Source organism: Pyxicephalus adspersus, chromosome 9 (assembly GCF_032062135.1).
Source record: "Pyxicephalus adspersus chromosome 9, UCB_Pads_2.0, whole genome shotgun sequence".
NCBI lineage: Eukaryota > Metazoa > Chordata > Amphibia > Anura > Pyxicephalidae > Pyxicephalus > Pyxicephalus adspersus.
The window spans coordinates 42762070-42780376 of NC_092866.1; the positions used below are offsets into that span (position 1 = coordinate 42762070).

An 18307-nucleotide genomic window follows, 5' to 3' on the forward strand; every position below is an offset into this window, starting at 1 on the left:
TTGTGTGTTTCAAACATTTTTTATATTCATGATATCTACTAGAACCCTGTTCGGATATATTTCTGTAAGATACAGGTCTACAATTTAAAAAAAAAAAATCCATGAAAAACAGTGTACCGCTTTTTGTACAGAAATCCAGACATCAGTGAAACGCCCAGGTGGTTAATCTGGCATGTTTACCTCCCCATATAAATTCAGAGAACAACTTGTTAAAGGCTCTAAGATCCGACTTTTTAATTACTATGGGTAGAGATTGAAGAATATAAAGGAACATTGGAAAAATATTTTTTTTTTTAGACTTATCTTTCCCAGGTATGAGAGCATGGACCAGCTACACACTTGTTCAGAAAGAGCTCGAAAAATAGATTCTATATTCTGAGAATACAGTTTATAGGGGTTTTTGGTAATTTGTACTCTCCCTACACCGGATAAAAGGGTAGTCTTTACTCCATACAGGTCTGACAAACCTTGTAAGATAAAAAGCCTTGGATTTATCCAAGTAAATAGCATAACCTGAAACAGCCCCATATTGAATAATTAAGATTCAAAATGGTTGCTAAACTATGCGGCGAATTACAACAACAAATCATCAGCAAATGCAGTGATTTTAAGAATACATGATCCCATTGGTATACCTATAAACTCAGGTAAATCTTCTAAGAGCTGAAGAAGAGGGCCCAGAGCCAAGTTAAATAGGATTGGAGATAGGGGACATCCTTGTATAGTACCTCTAGAGAGTGTTATGGGTGTCGACAAATCTCCATTAATAATCAATTTAGAAGATGAATTATTATATATATATATTGAATATAGGACGAAAACACCTGTCCAAATGCCCTATTGGAAAATACAGCAATAAGTAAAGGCCATTCTATTTTATCAAAAGCTTTTTCAGCATCCAAACTTAATACCATGGATTTAGAATTCTGGGTCCTAGAAAACTGTACGATTGCGTCAATTCCAATGCTCGAGTGCTTGTTACAGACAAAACCCAATTGGTGATTAGTTAATATAGTAGTTATCTATTTGCCATTAATTTAGCCAAAAGTTTGTAATCACAATTCAACAATGAAATTGGTCTATAAGAAGCTAATTGATCAGGATCTTTGCCTGGTTTTGGAATTAACGTAGTATAAGCTTCGTTAAAACCTGGAAAAGGACCCTGGTGAGACAGTATACCATTACACAATTCTGCAAGTAAAGTGGTTATTGCCGGAGCTAAGATTTTATAATATTCCGCCAAAAAGCCATCCAGACCTGGTGTTTTATTAGAAGCCAAAGTATTATTTGTGCAAAGGATTTCTGATTTTGAGACTGGGGCATTAAGTTGCTCCCTATAAACTGAAGATAACTGAAGATAAATTAGCTTTTTCTAGTAAAGTTCACAGTAACTGGTGTTGAGAATCTTGAGCAGTATATACATTTTTTAATAACTTTCAAAAACCTTTAAAATATCTTGGTGAGATGTAAGAAAAGTATTAGGATGTGGATCTTTTACTCTCAAAATATGACGTTTAGGATCCAAGGGGTTGGCCAACCTTGACAACAATGTACCTATTTTATTCCCCCATCTATAAAATTTATGTTTGGTATAATAAGCTTGAGTTTTTATCCCAATGTTGAGGGGTATCCCAATGTTGTAGATTATCATCAAGTCCATCCGCCCAATGGGATTGAAGATAAGCCCTAAAAGAGGAGGACGCAGATAAATAAGTTGGAAAACGCCACAAAAATGTGGTGATCAGAGAGAGTAAAATTCCCAATAGACACCTTATTAATTTTTGGAAGTAGGCCTTCTATTGCCAATAGCAAGTCAATTCTAGAAAATGTAGAGTGAGCTTTAGAATAACAAGTATAGTCCCTCTCTGTTGAATGTAAAAGACGCCACACATCTACCAAAGGAGTTTGAAACAATAAACGCTTTAATTCAGAAGTAGATTAATCTGGTCTAATATTAGTTTGTCTTGATCTGTCAAGTGATGGATCAATGACTGTATTAAAATCTCCGGCCAAAATTAAATTGGTATAAGAATTAGTTGGAATCTTCTTATGGAGATCAATAAAAAAAGTGGGAGAATATTATTGGGTGCATATATGGAACCAAAAGTATAACTAGTATCCGCAATCTCCACTATTACAAATAAATATCTACTAGCAGGGTCAAGTTCCATAGAGATGATTTTATAAGGCAGATTTTTATTAACCTCCCTAGAGGTAAAGAAAAAAATTGCTAAAAGTGGTAACCCCGAGTCACACTCGGGGTATATAAACCTATGGGAAGGTTAGTAAATAGAGCGTGTCCCGCGCCGTCTAGCGCTGCGATCTCTGTCTTTATTATTATTATTATTATTATTAAACAGGATTTATATAGCGCCAACATATTATGCAGCGCTGTACATTAAATAGGGATTGCAAATGACAGACTAATACAGACAGTGATACAGGAGGAGAGGACCCTGCCCCGAAGAGCTTACAATCTTACAATGTCTTCTTTCATCTTCCTGCTTCTGCATACGATGAGCCAGCGGGGAGTTCCGGGTGACGTCGGTGCGTGTGTACATTGCCAGCGGGGTGGGACGGGAAATTCAAAATCCATTTGTATTGCATTATTTAAAAACATTATTATTTTTTTTTAAAAATATACATTTTTTAATTTATTCAATTTATGGTTTTTACATGATTTTGTGTTTCAAACCTTATTATACTCATACTAATATATTATACTGTAAAATAAATTTTCATGAAAAACAATGTACCGCTTTTAGAAATATGAAACCGTAAAGAAATGAACCGCTAGGGAGGTTAAATGTGAGAGCCACACCTTGGTTTTGGTTTTAAAAACCGTGTGAATCACTTCACTTATGCATGAGGCTCTAAACAATGGGGCCTGACCCTCCTTCCAGTGCGTCTCCTGCAAAAACACCACATCTGGAGATTGCTCTTTCAAATGTACCCTCTTACGCTTTTGAGGGCTATTCAAGCTCCCTACATTCCAAGAAACCAACTTTAAAAGGGACTTTTCTTTTTCAGATGATAATAAAACATCATGCATCATAGAGAACTAGGTTCAATGCCTTCATTAAAGGGATTGTATGAAATTGAACCAAATCATGGCCTTTGTATGATACCGGCACACCAATATAACGCAAATTAGACCTCCTATTCTGATTCTCCAAATCCTCTAGTTTGGTTTCTGTGGTGGTGAGTATGGTATCTTGAGCAGCAACTTTATTATTGGATTGTAAAAGCTGATCTTCCATGTCGTGTACTCTCTGTTCCAACTCCGTTATGCGCTGAATACTGGAGGTAATATTCACTAATGCTGATTCAATGGATTTTTGCAAACCCTCAAATTTATTATCAAAAAAAGGCAACAAGATTTTAGATACTTCAGAAGCAATTCCTGAAAAATCAGGTGACCCAAGCAATGGGTCAGACCTTGATTCTTTCCCCTCTGCATATTCCATAGAAGACTGATGTTGAGACATAGAAGGAGAAGAGGAAGTAGGAGAACCAACTTTTAATGGAGGTTTAAGTTTTTGCTTATTAGTGTTCTTGCGTGTAGAAGAGGACTGTTTCCCAACAAATGTATCCATTATGTAGCAATAGTTGAAGTAATACTCCAAAGACTTCAAAAAAAGGATATAGAGGTGTAAGCCCAATGTAATTACAGACTTCAATACATTGACCATAAGATGGAAAAAAAAGACCTATGTGCAAGATGTTATGGCTCTATGAAGGAGAAACAATAAATGAAGATCTCTTTCAAATGCTCTCAACAGAATCAGTAGAAAAGCACAAATCTCCAAAAAAAAAAAAAAGATGTTTCTTTCAAAATAGTATCTAAGAATTTGTAGCAAATGAAAAAAAGAGGCTAGAAGGTATACAGGTACTCACAAGTCCCGAGTTATAGGGTTCCAAAAAGGCACCTTTATGCAGAGCTGAACAGCGTGTATGTTATAAACCTGATATTGCCGCCGTCAACCACGTGGCCAAAACAACCAGCACTGACTCCGGGATATTTTGTGCAGCATGAGCTGCTCCGTTAAAGCTCTCACGCAGCTAGATTGCTCCCTGCAACGTCCCTCACCATCTGGATAGATTGGGATGCCGGTGGATAAAAAAAGCTGAGCTCAGGGAGCCAGGGTAAAACGCAGCTGCTCCTCAAGCTCCGCCCCTGGAAGTCTGAGATTTTTTTTAATGATTGAAATTATATATACTTGTGTATAAAACAAAGTTATTATGCCTTAAAGATAAAGTTAGAAATAATTATAATTTGTACTTGGGTTACAGTTTAAAAGCACTAGGTTACACCTAGTGGCACTGAAATTGTCTGTGATTTGACATATCAGAGCTGTTGGAGAAAAGCTGTTTATAACACTTTACATGAGGACACTCCTGTTGGAGGACACTCTGAAGAGCTCTGTTTTCTGCTGGTCAACAATAATGTACAAAAGATCATAGAGAAACAAATGACACATCATAACCAACTCAACAGTAAAAAATATTTTACCTGTAGAAAGAGGGGGAAAGATAAATAGACTGAGCCAATGGGATATTAATTGTTAAAATAACACCCTATAGATGGATTTATTTGCATTTCTGTTGATTACCATTTCGAATGTTAGCAGTGATGGCCAAATTGTGTGCCCTAGGTTTATACTCAAGTCAAAGTATGTTTCCTGTTATTTCGGTTAAAAAAAGGGAACCTTGGTTTATATTTGAAATGGTTTAAAATCAAGCATATACAGTATATGTCTATGTTTTTCATTTCTCTCACCCTTCCAGGTCAGATAAGCAATTCAAATATTTAAAACACCATGAGCCAACCTCAATTTTTTTTTCCTCTCTTCACCTCCTTGTGCTGTCTGGATGGCATCATTATCCTTAGATGCATGAAATATGCCAGTGGCAATCATATACTGCATCCATGTTTCTACACATAATGTGACATCATCCGGCCCTATATTTTTTATTTTGTTTAACACTTGGACACAGTGCCTGTAAAAAAATTTCTTTTTTTTCTCATCTGTGCTTTCCTTTAGAATTTTAGATGTGCCACTGGTAATGACTTGGCTTGTCTACTGATGTCCAAGTAACAGAAATGTTTACAAATGGTTGAAATTAAGTACTTGGGCAAAAACATTGAATACATAGCCTGTGTATTTTAAAAGTACCCAAGTTAGACTTGATGTTTCAACCTTATAGAATATAAAGCCATTACTGACAGTAATGTTTTATAATAACTTGTTGGCTACAAACACAAATCCTTTTCCTATTATAAAAACTTTGCAACTCATATAAACTTACATAGTCACAGTCCAACTGACTTTCATATTCACAGCTTTTCCTTAGTTCAGCAGTGATAAGCTGCCCCATGAATTTGATGCAGGTGTAGTTTACACATATGTCATCAGGTGAGGAAATCGTCTGTCCTTCCTTGAATTTAAAAGCAACGGACATGTTAGAGCTATTAAAAGGTTATTCTTGTTAGGAGTGCTGTTTTGTAGATCTGAAACAATATTTCACATACCATTCATCTTTTTATAGCCCAAGTGCTTAGCCTCCCCAATGAGGTGTGTGTTTACCTATCAATTAAAAAAAAACTGCAGCTCCCACCATCCTATGCACCCAGTTACATATTTATTTGTGTAGTAAATTACATATTTTTTTGTCGGATGTGGGTAATCCTTTTTTTTAATATTGCACATATTACAACGAAATACTTAAATTGGGAGTTAAGCAACCCTGGAGGTTGAAAAAGCAGACTTTGTTTCTCTTTTTACACAAAGCTAATGCTAAGACTAAATGTTTAGCCTGTAGTTTCTCTAATTGTCTTGATGTTGGAATCTGTTCCTCCCTCAAAACCACAGCCTAAAACTTAACACTCTTACACGCTTAAATTCTAAAACAGTGTTAACTTTCACCAACCTAATGATTTAACATTTTACCTGACAAAAACACAAAATTCTACACTTAGTGTTGGATTTATTGTTCCATTTTAACTATTACTTAACACCAAATCTTAAAGTAGAACTAAATGTAAAAAGTAAAAAAAATTGCCACCCGGCAGGTTCTTTAATGCATAAGGGACAGACATCTGACTTCTGCAATAAAATAAACATGCATGCCCGATCACATTTTTTTAAATGCACTCACCTATATCAATTCCCATTGTGGAATACCTAATTTTTAGCCATCCTGATTGGCCAGGCCAGGATGAGGTAACATGCACATAATAGTTAATTCCCAGGATTGCCAGGATACTTTCCAGCATCATAGGCTGAGCTGCTCATGTGCATCTCAGCAATTTTTTTTAAAGAAGGTAGGTAAGTGAAGCATATCTTCTGTTGCAGTGAATACATCTTCTGTCCCTTTTAGGAATAAGGATCTACCTGCTTGCAAACTTTGTTTTTGGAACATTACGCCCCTGGAACTAGTATCAGAAATCTCAATATATAGTTCCCATACCTGTACTGTCAGCTCTGCTCTGAAAGATAGTAGCATTAAGGTGACCACCACTACAGCTTGCTATACAATTTGTACCTTTTTGTGAATTTTTATTTTTATTTACTAATAATACCATGTAGTAGTTTTCATGTTTTAACATACCATTAATATGTACAGAATTTTGATCTAATTTTAACATCGTTTAAATATCAGTAAATCAAGTTAAAGCATATTTGCAAACCCCACCTATTTATTTTATCTATGGATTTTTTTTCTTTTGTAACACAGATAGTGTTCAAATTGATATATTGATATAATAAAGGGTTTGCTTTAAAGCTAAAAAGGGAAGGGTTTAAGAAAACTAGAATGACAGGGGGACATGAGGGGATTGATGGGAAGGAGGGGAAAATAAGGGTCAGGTAGAGGTAAAAAAGGCTGGGGTGAAGGCAGGGGCATGACTAGTTGAGGTTGGTGGGGAAAAAGTTTCCCACCCACCCTTTTTTGGTCTTGGGTAACAGAAAGGGGGGTTTTGTTTGTTTCGTGAGTTGGGGTGGCTTGGTTTCTGGAAGGGAGTGGTTTGGAGGTGCTAGAATATGGGAAAACTGTCTGTGGAATGGGTATACTCTGAGTTTTAAAAGTGGGTGGTAAATAAGTGTTTCTGTTTAGGTCAGGGAGGGGTCTGTGTATGGCTGATATTGGCACCTAAGTCAGAGTTTGGTGGCTGGGAACCAAAAATATCAAGGTATTGCAGACTTGTGGGCTAACATTTTGGGTGTTTGAGACCTTTCAGAAACAGCAGCTACAAAAAGGTAATGTTTTGTTTAATGTTTTTTGTATGTTATTCAGAATAAAGGAAAGTTTGTTTGAATGCTTACAATGTTATACAACAAAGAATATCTGTTTTAGCCAAATTTGTTCCATAGGTTTTGTGGTTGTTGGAGGGGGGAGATGGAACAGCCGATGGGGGGTGGGATGGTGGGGGACATAAGTGGGGCATCGGGGCTACCCTTGTCATGGTATATCCACTGGCAACTCACCTCCAGTATTGTGACTCCATTTGCAGTTATGACCACACACTGTTTTTGTATGCATTTTCCACAGCACTTATCTGGTTGTCTCACAAAGTCCTGACCCTGTTGGTGAAAGAGTGCATTGATAATTTTCATATAATCTATATGAATTCTACAAACTAGCCAAAGGCATACTTAAGAATATAGGTGAAATTTAAATGTATCAAAAAATGTAATATATATATATACATATATATCTGCCTCTAGATGCAGGGCAGTGGCTGCTTTTGTTTTATTTTCTCAAGTTGCAGACTTGTTACTTTTATTTTAACTTTGTCATACTGCCAGTAACAAGCTTTCTGTCCTGGGGGACAATGCTCACCCACTACACCATATCAGTAAAGGAGCAGTGTTGTCAGCCTCAGACAGAATTGTGAAAAAATTCCTCTTTATTATCTTTTTTTGTTTACAAAAGATAATGGAGAAAACTAATATAATTGCTTGTGGCTTCATTTCAATACCCCAAAAGCACTGCAGGATCAACAAGAATATCTGTTATATCAATACTTGGAGCTATATTTTTAAAATAGGGAATAAGAAGGGAATATGACATTCCCTCAAACATCCCTTGTGGGAATCTTCCAGATCCATTTGTTTCTAAGGCAGTGATTGATTCCCACCAGGGAATGTTTAAGGAAATGTCAGATTCTCTGTTTTATAAATAGAGCCTTTAGTGTAGTTTTTTTCCTTTAGGCTAATGCTGCCACCACATCTAAGGACCAGTAACCCGCAATGTTACTTAAACTGCTTGAAAGGGGTAAAGTATATTATAGTATATATTTAAACCCACAAAAAAATCACAGTCAAAAAAGTAAAAAAAATGTAATGAGATATTTTTAGAAAAGTTCTAAAACAAGAAGAAATTTGTATATGATTGGTCTGAGCATAAGAATTGCATATCTTTTAAGTCTATGTCTGTCTACAGTTCTTGCTCTAGAGCCACTCAATTAGGCGGTATAGAGCTGAGACTACATGCACATCAGTCAAAATAATTATCAAACAATCAAAATATTCGTATGACGTATTACTTGACCAAATATAAATAGGAAAAATGCAAATTAAAATTCAATATGTTCAACTCACAGGCCCGCAGTCATTTTCGCTGTTATAGTCACAGATACTAAGATTAACACTGGTGATAAAGTTACCATTTGCTTGCGAACACATATAGTATTTACAGTTGCTATCAGAAACACCTGTTCCATCCTAAAAAAACAAACAAAAACAAAATGCATTTATTTATTTTGTCATGAATTTTTCAGAATTTAGTGTTATCATGTATATATCATTAGCGATCATACCCTACCATATACCCCTTAACCTCCTTGCAGTTAAGCCCGACCTTCGCTCGGGCAAAAAAAAATTGCAAGGATGGTTAAGCCCGAGATTTTTCACTTACCTGGTCCCCCTGTGCTCATCCAGCGTCGTCCTCCATCGGTCATCGTCCGCCGATCTCTCCAGCGTCGGGTGCCTTCGTCGGGTGCCAGCGGATCACAAGATGCCGGCCGGCGGAACACAAGATGCCGGCCGGCTTCTTACCTGGTCCCGCTGATCGTCCGACGTTCTGCTCGTTCCAGCGCCGGATGATCTCTGCAGGGAGAAGCCGTCCGGCGGAGAAAAAAAAAACCGGACGGCTTCTCCCTGCGTGCGTGATGACGTCGGCGCGTGTGCGGGAAATTCAAACTGAAACTCATTCAAACATTTTGTATTGAATTCAATACAAACTCCTGTATCCAATCCAATACAAAATAATTCAAATAATTACAAAGTATATACCTGGTAAATTCAAACACTCATTTTGTATTTGATTGGATACAAACTCCAGCATCCAATCCAATACAAAAAAATAAAAAAAAATAAAATAAAAGTAAATAACTTGGAAATTCAAATTCTTATTTTGTATTGGATTGGATACAAACTCCCGTATCCAATCAAATACAAAATAATTCAAAACAAACTCCAATAAATACACAATCAAAGTTTTAAAAATTGCCACACTAGGGAGGTGTTTTAGAATAATATAGTACTTTACAATATACAGAGTTATTGCTTTTTCAGTATTTTCAGTATTTATGATTTGTTTACATTGCTGATTTTTGTGTTTTTCCTTTAATTTTATTAAAAGTAATTTTTTTTTTTTACATGATTGTGTGTGTCAAACATTTTTTATATTCATATTATCTACTAGAACCCCTGTTCGGACATATTTCTGTAAGTTACAGGTCTACAATTTAAAAAAAAATTTCATGAAAAACAGTGGATCACTTTTGGTACAGAAATCTAGACCTCAGTGTAACGCTTAGGTGGTTAAAGTCAATATATGTTCAATTATACAAAAATAGCAATATATATTTACAAATAGGAATTATATTATGCAGAACAACAAATTGTTGTTTAATCCTTGGTGGTCTGCACAATATAATTTAGGGTTGCACAATACAATTTGTGATTGCGGCTGTATTTGGCTATCTGTCTTACATGTCTGGATTTTAAACCTTGTAAGAACCATGGCTCCCCATGGATAGAGTGGAGAAGTGAGTGTTCCCTCAATGACAAGAAGTGTGTTGTTTCCAAGAATACCAAGCAAAACAGAGAAAACAGCTAGAAAAAAACAAACTGACGAAGCTTTCTTATATAAGGACTAAAGACATGGAATAAGTTATGTTTTTGGTGTTAGAGGTACTTCAGTGATAGCATTCTTTACCCATTGTCATCATTTTACCTTTTCCTCTTACTTCATTATTATCAATTCCAAATTACTCTCATCTCTACCTAGTTTGTGGGTTAGTATGGATTTATAAATAGAGATAGTGAAGCTTTCAGTCTGATTTACAGAACAAGTTGCTTCAACTATCCAATCATGTGAAAAGCAAATTTATATTTATTCATTTCATCTGCCCATGATTGAATAATTGATGTAAATTGTTTCTCTTTGTGCAAACATTCTAAACGTTATCAGTAAATTAGACTCAATACCTCATTACCTTAATGACAAATGGGTAAGCAATGTTTTCTGGATTTCACAACTTCTTCCCTACTATAGCTGGGTAAAGCTTTGTACACACACCAGATTTTCGTTACCTAAAATGATTGTTCATTATTATCTTGGGCAAAAATTCTTTAGTATGTACAGATATCCCTTTCAAACATGTCATAATTCTCCCTATCCTGAAGAAACCCTCACTAGACCCCTCCCTACCCTCTAGCTACCATCCTACCTCCCTTCTCCCATATGTTTCCAAATTTCTTAAGTGCTTTGTGTACAAAGGACTCACCAATTACCTGAGCTTCAATTCTCGCCTTGACCCTCTTTAGTCTGGTTTTCGAGCTGCCTATTCCACCGAAACAGCCCTTACTAAAGGGGTCAATGACCTCATCAGAGCTAAGTCTCAGGGCAACTTTTCCCTCCTCCTTCTCCTTGATCTTTCCTGTGCTTTTGACACTGTTGATCAGCCCCTTCTAATACAAATCATACACTCCATTGGTATCAGTGATACTGCTCTCTCTTGGTTTCCATCCTATCTGTCTGATGGCTCCTTTCAAGTTTCTTTCAATGGTAATTGCTCCTCTCCCACTCTCTTCCCTGTTAGTGTTCCCCCGGGGTAATTCTTTGGACAAGTTCTCTTTTCTCTGTACACATCTCTTGGTAGTCTCATTTCCTCCTTACAGTACCATCTGTAATAATAATAATTATTATTATTATTAATAATAATAATATTAATAATAATACTAACTTCTAGCTGGCTTCATGACCTGGATGACATGTGTTAGGAATGCCACCCATAAAGTTTTGGTTTTCCAGAAAATGGCAGGGAAAGTGACAGCAGGCAAACAGGATTTTTGCGTGGTGGACAGGGTCCAGAAGGCAGCATGAACATTAGGACATTGAGAAAGGGTGAACTCAACCCACTAGCAACAGTCTCTGCCGTCAAAACAGCAGGAAAATGCATTGCTTTTTAATGTACACACCCCTATTAAATTTTCATAGCTTCATAGCAATTAATATAATAATAATAATTGCTAGCTGGCATCATAACCTGGATAACATGTGTTAGGAATGCCACCCATAAAGTTGTGGACAATTAGTGATGTGACATTAGGCAAAAGGATGGAGGACCAGAAACGGAGCATGGGTCAGCGAGAGCAGTAGCAGTGTGTGGCCTCTGGTCAGCTATGGCCAGGGGGACCGCATTAGTAAGAGTCACAGAGAGCTGGGTGTAGTGCATCGTCAATGCCACCCAGAAGTGTACAATTTTAAAGAATAGGGTACTGACAGGCGGCAGCACCAACAGCAGGAGTAGGAGGCGGAGGGCCCTAAGACGGAGTGGGGACCGCATTGGTAACTGGCATCTCGAGCTGGGTGTAGTGCATCGACAATGCCACCCAGAAGTGTGTAATACAATTTTTGTGAATGGAGTACTGACAGGAGGCAGGAGGCAGCAGCAGAAGGAGGAGGAGGCAGTGGGCCCTGAGATTAAGCGTGGACCGCATTGGTAACTGGCATTTAGAGCTGGGTGTAGTGGATCGTCAATGACACCCAGAAGTGTGTAACCCTGAAGGTTCTTTCGGAAAGAACACTGGATGCTGGGCACGAAAGAAGCTTGATGGCATACTGTGCCAACTACAGGCAGATTTCAAGCCTGTTGACCCAAAAATTAATTGGCATCACTACTGTCAGGAAGGCATCCTCCTTATAACTGCTGTCATCAACACCACCACCACCAGCCAGAAAAGAGCAAACGTAATCATGCACCATGTGCTTCAACCGTTCTCAATGGTTATGCCCCTGTACTTCACTGGTTTGAGGTGGCCGCATCAGGTTTCGCCAGGCATCCAGGAAATCCCCCCTGCCTTGGCCTACACTTTTGGATGTGTGGCCTACTGCCACTACTGCTGATGCTGCTGCCGCCGCTACAGGAGAACACGGAAATGGTGTCCGCCCAATCTCCCTGTGTGGAATGTGGTGCGCGGAACTCCTCACACAGCTGGTCGCATAATATTCTCCTCAGGCGGGTCACCTTTTCTTTCTCTTGTGCCAGGTTGGGTGGAAACTGTGACATTTTGTCTTTGTAGTGGTGATCCAGAAGGCTGGTGATCCAGTAATCATCCCAGTTTTTGATTCTGCAAATGCAGGTGTCCCTCCATAGGCATTGCAACATGTGGACACACATATGAAAGAGGGGTTCCCTGGGCTTATCCTCCTCCTGTCCCTCAGTAGGTGCCAAAACATCTTCCTCCTCATCACCCACCTCTATCTCTTCAAGCTGCAGCAGTTCCTGTTGTTTCATTGCCCGCACAATTCCTGGGGCGTGACAGCAGAAATGCGGATTGGACAGGTCCTGTCTAGCAGCCCCAACATGGTCTCCCTCAATATCATCATCATCATAATCATCTTCCTCCTCCTCCTCCTTCTGAAACTCCTGATGCTGGCCAGTGTCCCTTCTTGCTCATCCTGATGCTGGCTGTGCGCTATGGAGTATAATCACTGATGTCACCCTCATCCTCCTCCCCCTTTTCTTCTCCTCTCCCATCGCCATTTTTCATCTGGCCACGCAGGGTATATTCAAGCAGAAAGATGATGGGAATAACATTGTTCCAGCCTGACCACTCCTGACGCACGTTTGTGGCCTGCTCAAAGGGGTCCAGTACCTTGCACAGCGTCTCCATCTGCACCCAGTGGTCACTGGTAAAATAGCTCAGTTGTGTGGCTGTGTACCAAGGGCCCCGCTGCCTCCATGCATCACGCTGACCAAGTAATGGCCGATGACTAGCTTTTACTCACACAGACGCTGTAAAAAGTGCAGGGTGGAGTTCCATCTAGTCACAGTGTCACAAATCGGTCTATGCGGTGGAAACCTCCGTCGGCGCTGGATCCTGCTAAGCGCCGCGGCAGCAGTAGGGGATCAGCGTACTTGGTTGCAGATGGAGCAAGCCTGTCTCAGTAAGTCCTGCAGTCCTGGGTAAGTGCAGAGGAACGTCTGCACCACCAGGTTCAGTACATGTGCAAAGCAGAGCACATGTGTTATGCGGCCCATGTGCACCGCAGCCACAAGGATGGCACTGTTGTCGCACACTACTTTGCCTGTTGTGACCTGGGAGGGCGTCAGCCAATTCTTAACTTCTCTGTGCAAAGCGATGCAGAATTCTCTAGCGGTGTGACTTTCTTCCCCCAAGGACACCAGTTTCAGCACTGCCTGGCAACGCGTGTGCTTTAGGGAGCCGTAGTGGCGTCCCCTTGGTTATCATGTGCTGCAATGCCTCTTGCAGACAACCGCCCACTGAGCTATGCAAGGCTACCCAGTAAGCAGGTAGGGTAGCGTCCCACTGTGTGCCTGGTTGTCCATCTGTCCATGGTGAAGTGGTTTTGACTAGACACCGAGAATGCCAATACCTGGGAGAGGGTACCTATTACATGTGCATGAAAACTGGGAACAGCTGTGCGGGAGAAGTAATGCCTGCTTGGTATATTCCACCGACGCTCGGCACAAGCCATCAGGTCATGAAAGGGATCAGAGTCCACATTGCTGTACGGCAGTAGCTGTAAGCCCAATAGTTTGGCTAGACGTGAATTGAATTTGATGACTCTTGTTGGTTGGGCCCATAGCCTGATGCCTTCCACAGTAGGCTGAAGGAACAGGGAGCTAGGGGAGCTGAAGGGGTCACTGGAGTATCCATCCTGCGGCATCAAACGTTGTCTGACGCCACAAAACCTGCGGCTAGAAGCTGATACTTCCTCGCAGCTTGAAGTATGGCTGTCACCAACCTCCTGAGATGTAGTAGCAATGACAGTTGAAGGTGAAGAAGGAGTCAATGGAGGTGGAAGAAGAGACGATGATGTGGTTACACCTCGTTCAAGAGAACACAAGTACAGGTAGGCCTGGAACGTACGAGAAAGGGAGTATAGTGGAAGGCCGGCATGACTGGGCAGACAGGAAAGGAGACTGCAGAGGGTTAATTGTTAGAGGATGAACGTGCGGGAGAAGAGGTAGGGGAGGAGTAAGGAGGGAGGATGTAAGGAGGGGATGATAGGAGGGGTCGGTAGGAGTTAAAAAGGTCAGGAAATGGAAACAGAGTCCTTTTTCACAAGAGACAGCAGGAAGGGTAAAGTTTTTCCCACCCTCCCTTCCCTTTTTACTTGTGCATTTTGGTTGCTTGGTAGATCACATGACGTTGGGCGGTTGAGGTCCTCGGGGGGGGGGGAGTGTGCTTTTTGTTGATAATTATGTTGGGTGACCCATCTAAGGTATGGAGTCCCCGGTTTGGTTTGACGGTTTGGTAAATTTGTTGGTGGGGTCTGCACAAGTAAGGTCATCGCGTTCCCGAGCTGGGTGTATAGGCGGCTGGGAGCAATTGTTTGTAAGGTGCTGAGCCCAAAAAAGATTTTATAAGTGGGGGGACCTTTGAGGAACGGCAACTAGTAAACAATAAGTCAGAGGGTATTGTAATTTTATTGTTGTTTTGCACTTTTGTTATAATATTACATTTTATTTGTTCAGTTGAATATTTACTTATTGTAATAGTTATTTATATATAGTACTATATAATATTTTGTTATACGATTTATTATTCATTATTAATATGGTATTAATATGTTATTTATTGACAATTGGTTAATAAAAGGCCTGCGGGCCATTTAAGCAATTTTGTATGAGTTTAATGTGTAAAGCGGGGGTCTTACAAAATAGGGGTGAGGGAAGTTAATGGAAAGTTTTGTGGGGAAACGTTGTTGGGAAAAATGTTACTGGTTAAGTTTGGGTAGGCAAGTCAACAGGGCTATGTTTTGCCGCCGTCATGCTCCCACTTTGGTTTGTGGTTCTTGCGCACGTGGGGAAGCAGGGATGTTGTACCCAATTGTGATCTGGCCTGTCCTCTGCAAATCTGTCTGTGGCACAGGATGCAGATTGCTACGCACCCGTCATTGTCTTTCAGTATGAAAAAGGCCACACTGGAGAGGTGCGTGCAACCACTCTGCTGCTCTTTTTCTTTGCCTGCCATTGTGTCTGCTGGGTGCCCTGCGTCTGCTCCAGCTCCACCTCCTCCACGGTCACATCATCTCTGACTGTTCCCCTGCTTGTGCCCACTGGTCTGTGTGTTTTTTGGGACTAACAGTAGGCAGATTTGCGGCCCCTTCCATCGCAGGTCTGTTTCGAAACTGATGCTAGCCCTTTCATGCAGCGGTGTTTCCCAGGTGACGTCACGGTCATCATCATCCTCAATTTCATCTAAGCCAACATCTGCAAATGCAGCCACTGATGCAGAACCCTCGCCCAGCATGTGCTTACCACACTCCCCAAGGGTTTTAAAGTCTGCCTCCTGCTCTGAAATTCACAATGACAGATCCTCAGGCTGTTCGCCAAACAACAGGGGAGAGTCATCGGGAGGTACAGGCACGATAGCCATGCTAACTCCTGTCATTGCTCCTGTCACGGCTGTGCTGGTTGCTGCTGCTGCAGAAGAACAGCTTGCTGCACTTGAGGCCCCTGAGACCCAGTCCACAATACTCCCTACATGACGTGGCTGTATGATTGTAGTACACCCTCGCAATAAATCTTTAAGCGTACTGGTGCTCCTCACACATCTCAGACCTGTTTGACAACTTGTGCCTCTGCCTCCAACAGATAGCTGCTGCTGTCCTACTGTGGCCCACTCCTGGGAAGTATGCCCCCTGCCAGATGCAGCAGGTTGCTCAACGCAAAGCCTTTCCCTGCGTCTACTGCTCATCCTTTACTTATTCATGAAACAATGCACCTGAACCAAGTGGTTTCTTTGGTAAATATCAAGTGCTATCAGAAAGAAGTATCTGTATATTTTTGAAAGAAATACAGATTTTTTTTCTGGCTTTTTTGATAGATAGCAAGTGAGATCAAAATAAAATATTTGCATTTTTTGAGAGAAATACAGAAATGTTTCTGGCTTTTTTGATAGCAAGTGCTATCAGAATGAAATGTCTGTATTTTTTGAGAGAAATACAAAAATTTGTATGGCTTTTTTGATCAATAGCAAGTGCAATCAAAATAAAATATCTGTCTTTTTTTTGGCGATTAGGACAGAAATGTTTCTGCCTTTTTTGCTAGATAGCAGGAGGTAGCATCAAAAACTGCACAATCTGTATATTTCAAGATATACAGAAGGCTCCTAACCTGTCCTTGTCACAAAGTTCAGATCTGAGCATGTAGGCCCCTTAAAGGGTGTCACTAGTTTGGTAACTGGGGATAAAGACAAGGCAGATTTGCTAAACATTTTTTTAGCTCTGTGTACGCGATGGAAAATGGCAGAGCTCAAGTCCAAATTCATAAAAGCAATATCACTACCTAGCAATGAGTCACAATGGCTCAGAATTGATATGGTTGAGAAACCGCTGGGAAAAATTAAGGTTGACAAAGCACCAGGGCCTGATGGATTACATCAACGTGTCCTCAAAGAGCTGAGCTCAGTTATTTCAAAGCCATTATTTCTAATTTTTAGAGTCTCTTTAGTCACGTGCAAGGTACTGATGGATTGGCGTAGGGCCAATGTGGTTCCTATCTTCAAAAAGGGAGCAAAGTCATTACCAGATAACTACAGACCCATTAGTTTAACGTCCAAAGGTCTTGGAGAGTTTGATAAAGAGCCACATAGAGGAGTTTCTGCTAGAAAATAATATCATAAGTGATAGTCAGCATGTCTTCAAGAAAGACAGAAGTTGTCAAACAAGTAAACAGGTAGACAGTGGAATAGCAGTTGGTATAGTGTACTTGGACTTTGCTAAAGCGTTTGACACTGTACCCAACAGACTGTTAATATGCAAGTTAGGGTTGATAGGTTTAGAAAAGTCAATCTGTAAATGAATAGAGAACTGGCTTAAAGATCGCATCCAGAGAGTTGTAATTATTGATTCATACTCTGAATGGTCTAAGGTTATTAGTGGTGTACCCCAGGGTTCAGTGTTGGGACCTTTACTGTTTAACATCCTCATAAATGATATAGTTTGGGATTAAAAGTACCATTTCTGTGTTTGCAGATGACACCAAACTATGTAATGGAATTATGTTCATACAGGATGTCTATAATCTACAAACAGACCTGGATGTACTGTTTGATTGGGCAGCCAAGTGGCAAATTACATTTAATATAGATAAATGTAAAGTTATGCACTTGGGGGCTAACAACATGCATGCTTCATACTGTCTAGGGGGAATACATTTGGGGGAGTCAGAAATGGAAAAGTATCTGGGGGTTCTGGTAGATCATAGACTTAATAACAGCATGCAATGCCAAGCTGCAATATCTAAAGCTAGTAAAGTACTTACTTGTATTAAAAGAGGAATAGACTGCAGGGATGGAGACATAATCCTGCCCCTGTACAAAGCATTGGATTCAAAGTAAATATAACAGTGACTGTTGATCCAGGGAACATCCGATTGTCTCATGGAATCAGGAAGGAATTTTTTTCCCCTGTTGAAGCAAATTGTACCACAGTTTTTTTTGCTTTCCTCTGGACCAACTATGTCTTATAGGGTTTTATATCTGGGATATGTTTACTTCCCTAGTGGTGGAACTTGATGGACTTATGTCTTTTTTCAACCTAAGCTACTATGTAACTATGTAACTATCAATGTACTTTTCACTCTGCTTTTTTCTTTCAGAAAAAAAAGATGGAGTGAATAATCCCTCCCTCCTTCACTTTATATATGTCTGTGCTCAGATTTCTCCCAATTGGGCTGTTGGGCCTTGCTGTGCATCCTGAGAGCAAATGATTCGCTCCCAGGTGCGCCATTCTCGCCAAAAATAGTCGCCGTTATCGCCCC

General features: G+C 40.0%; 1 protein-coding gene across 1 annotated transcript in view; it reads right to left on the reverse strand.

Moving 5' to 3' along the window:
- The window catches only part of LOC140337867 (von Willebrand factor-like), an 83627-nt gene that overhangs the window by 19274 nt on the left and 46046 nt on the right, over positions 1-18307 (reverse strand). Inside the window, exons 15-17 of the mRNA XM_072421718.1 lie at positions 8604-8726; positions 7488-7583; positions 5311-5439 (exon numbers count right to left, since the gene is read on the reverse strand). Of these exons, the coding sequence (XP_072277819.1) occupies positions 5311-5439; positions 7488-7583; positions 8604-8726 (348 nt within the window). The remainder of the gene's footprint in view (positions 1-5310; positions 5440-7487; positions 7584-8603; positions 8727-18307) is intronic.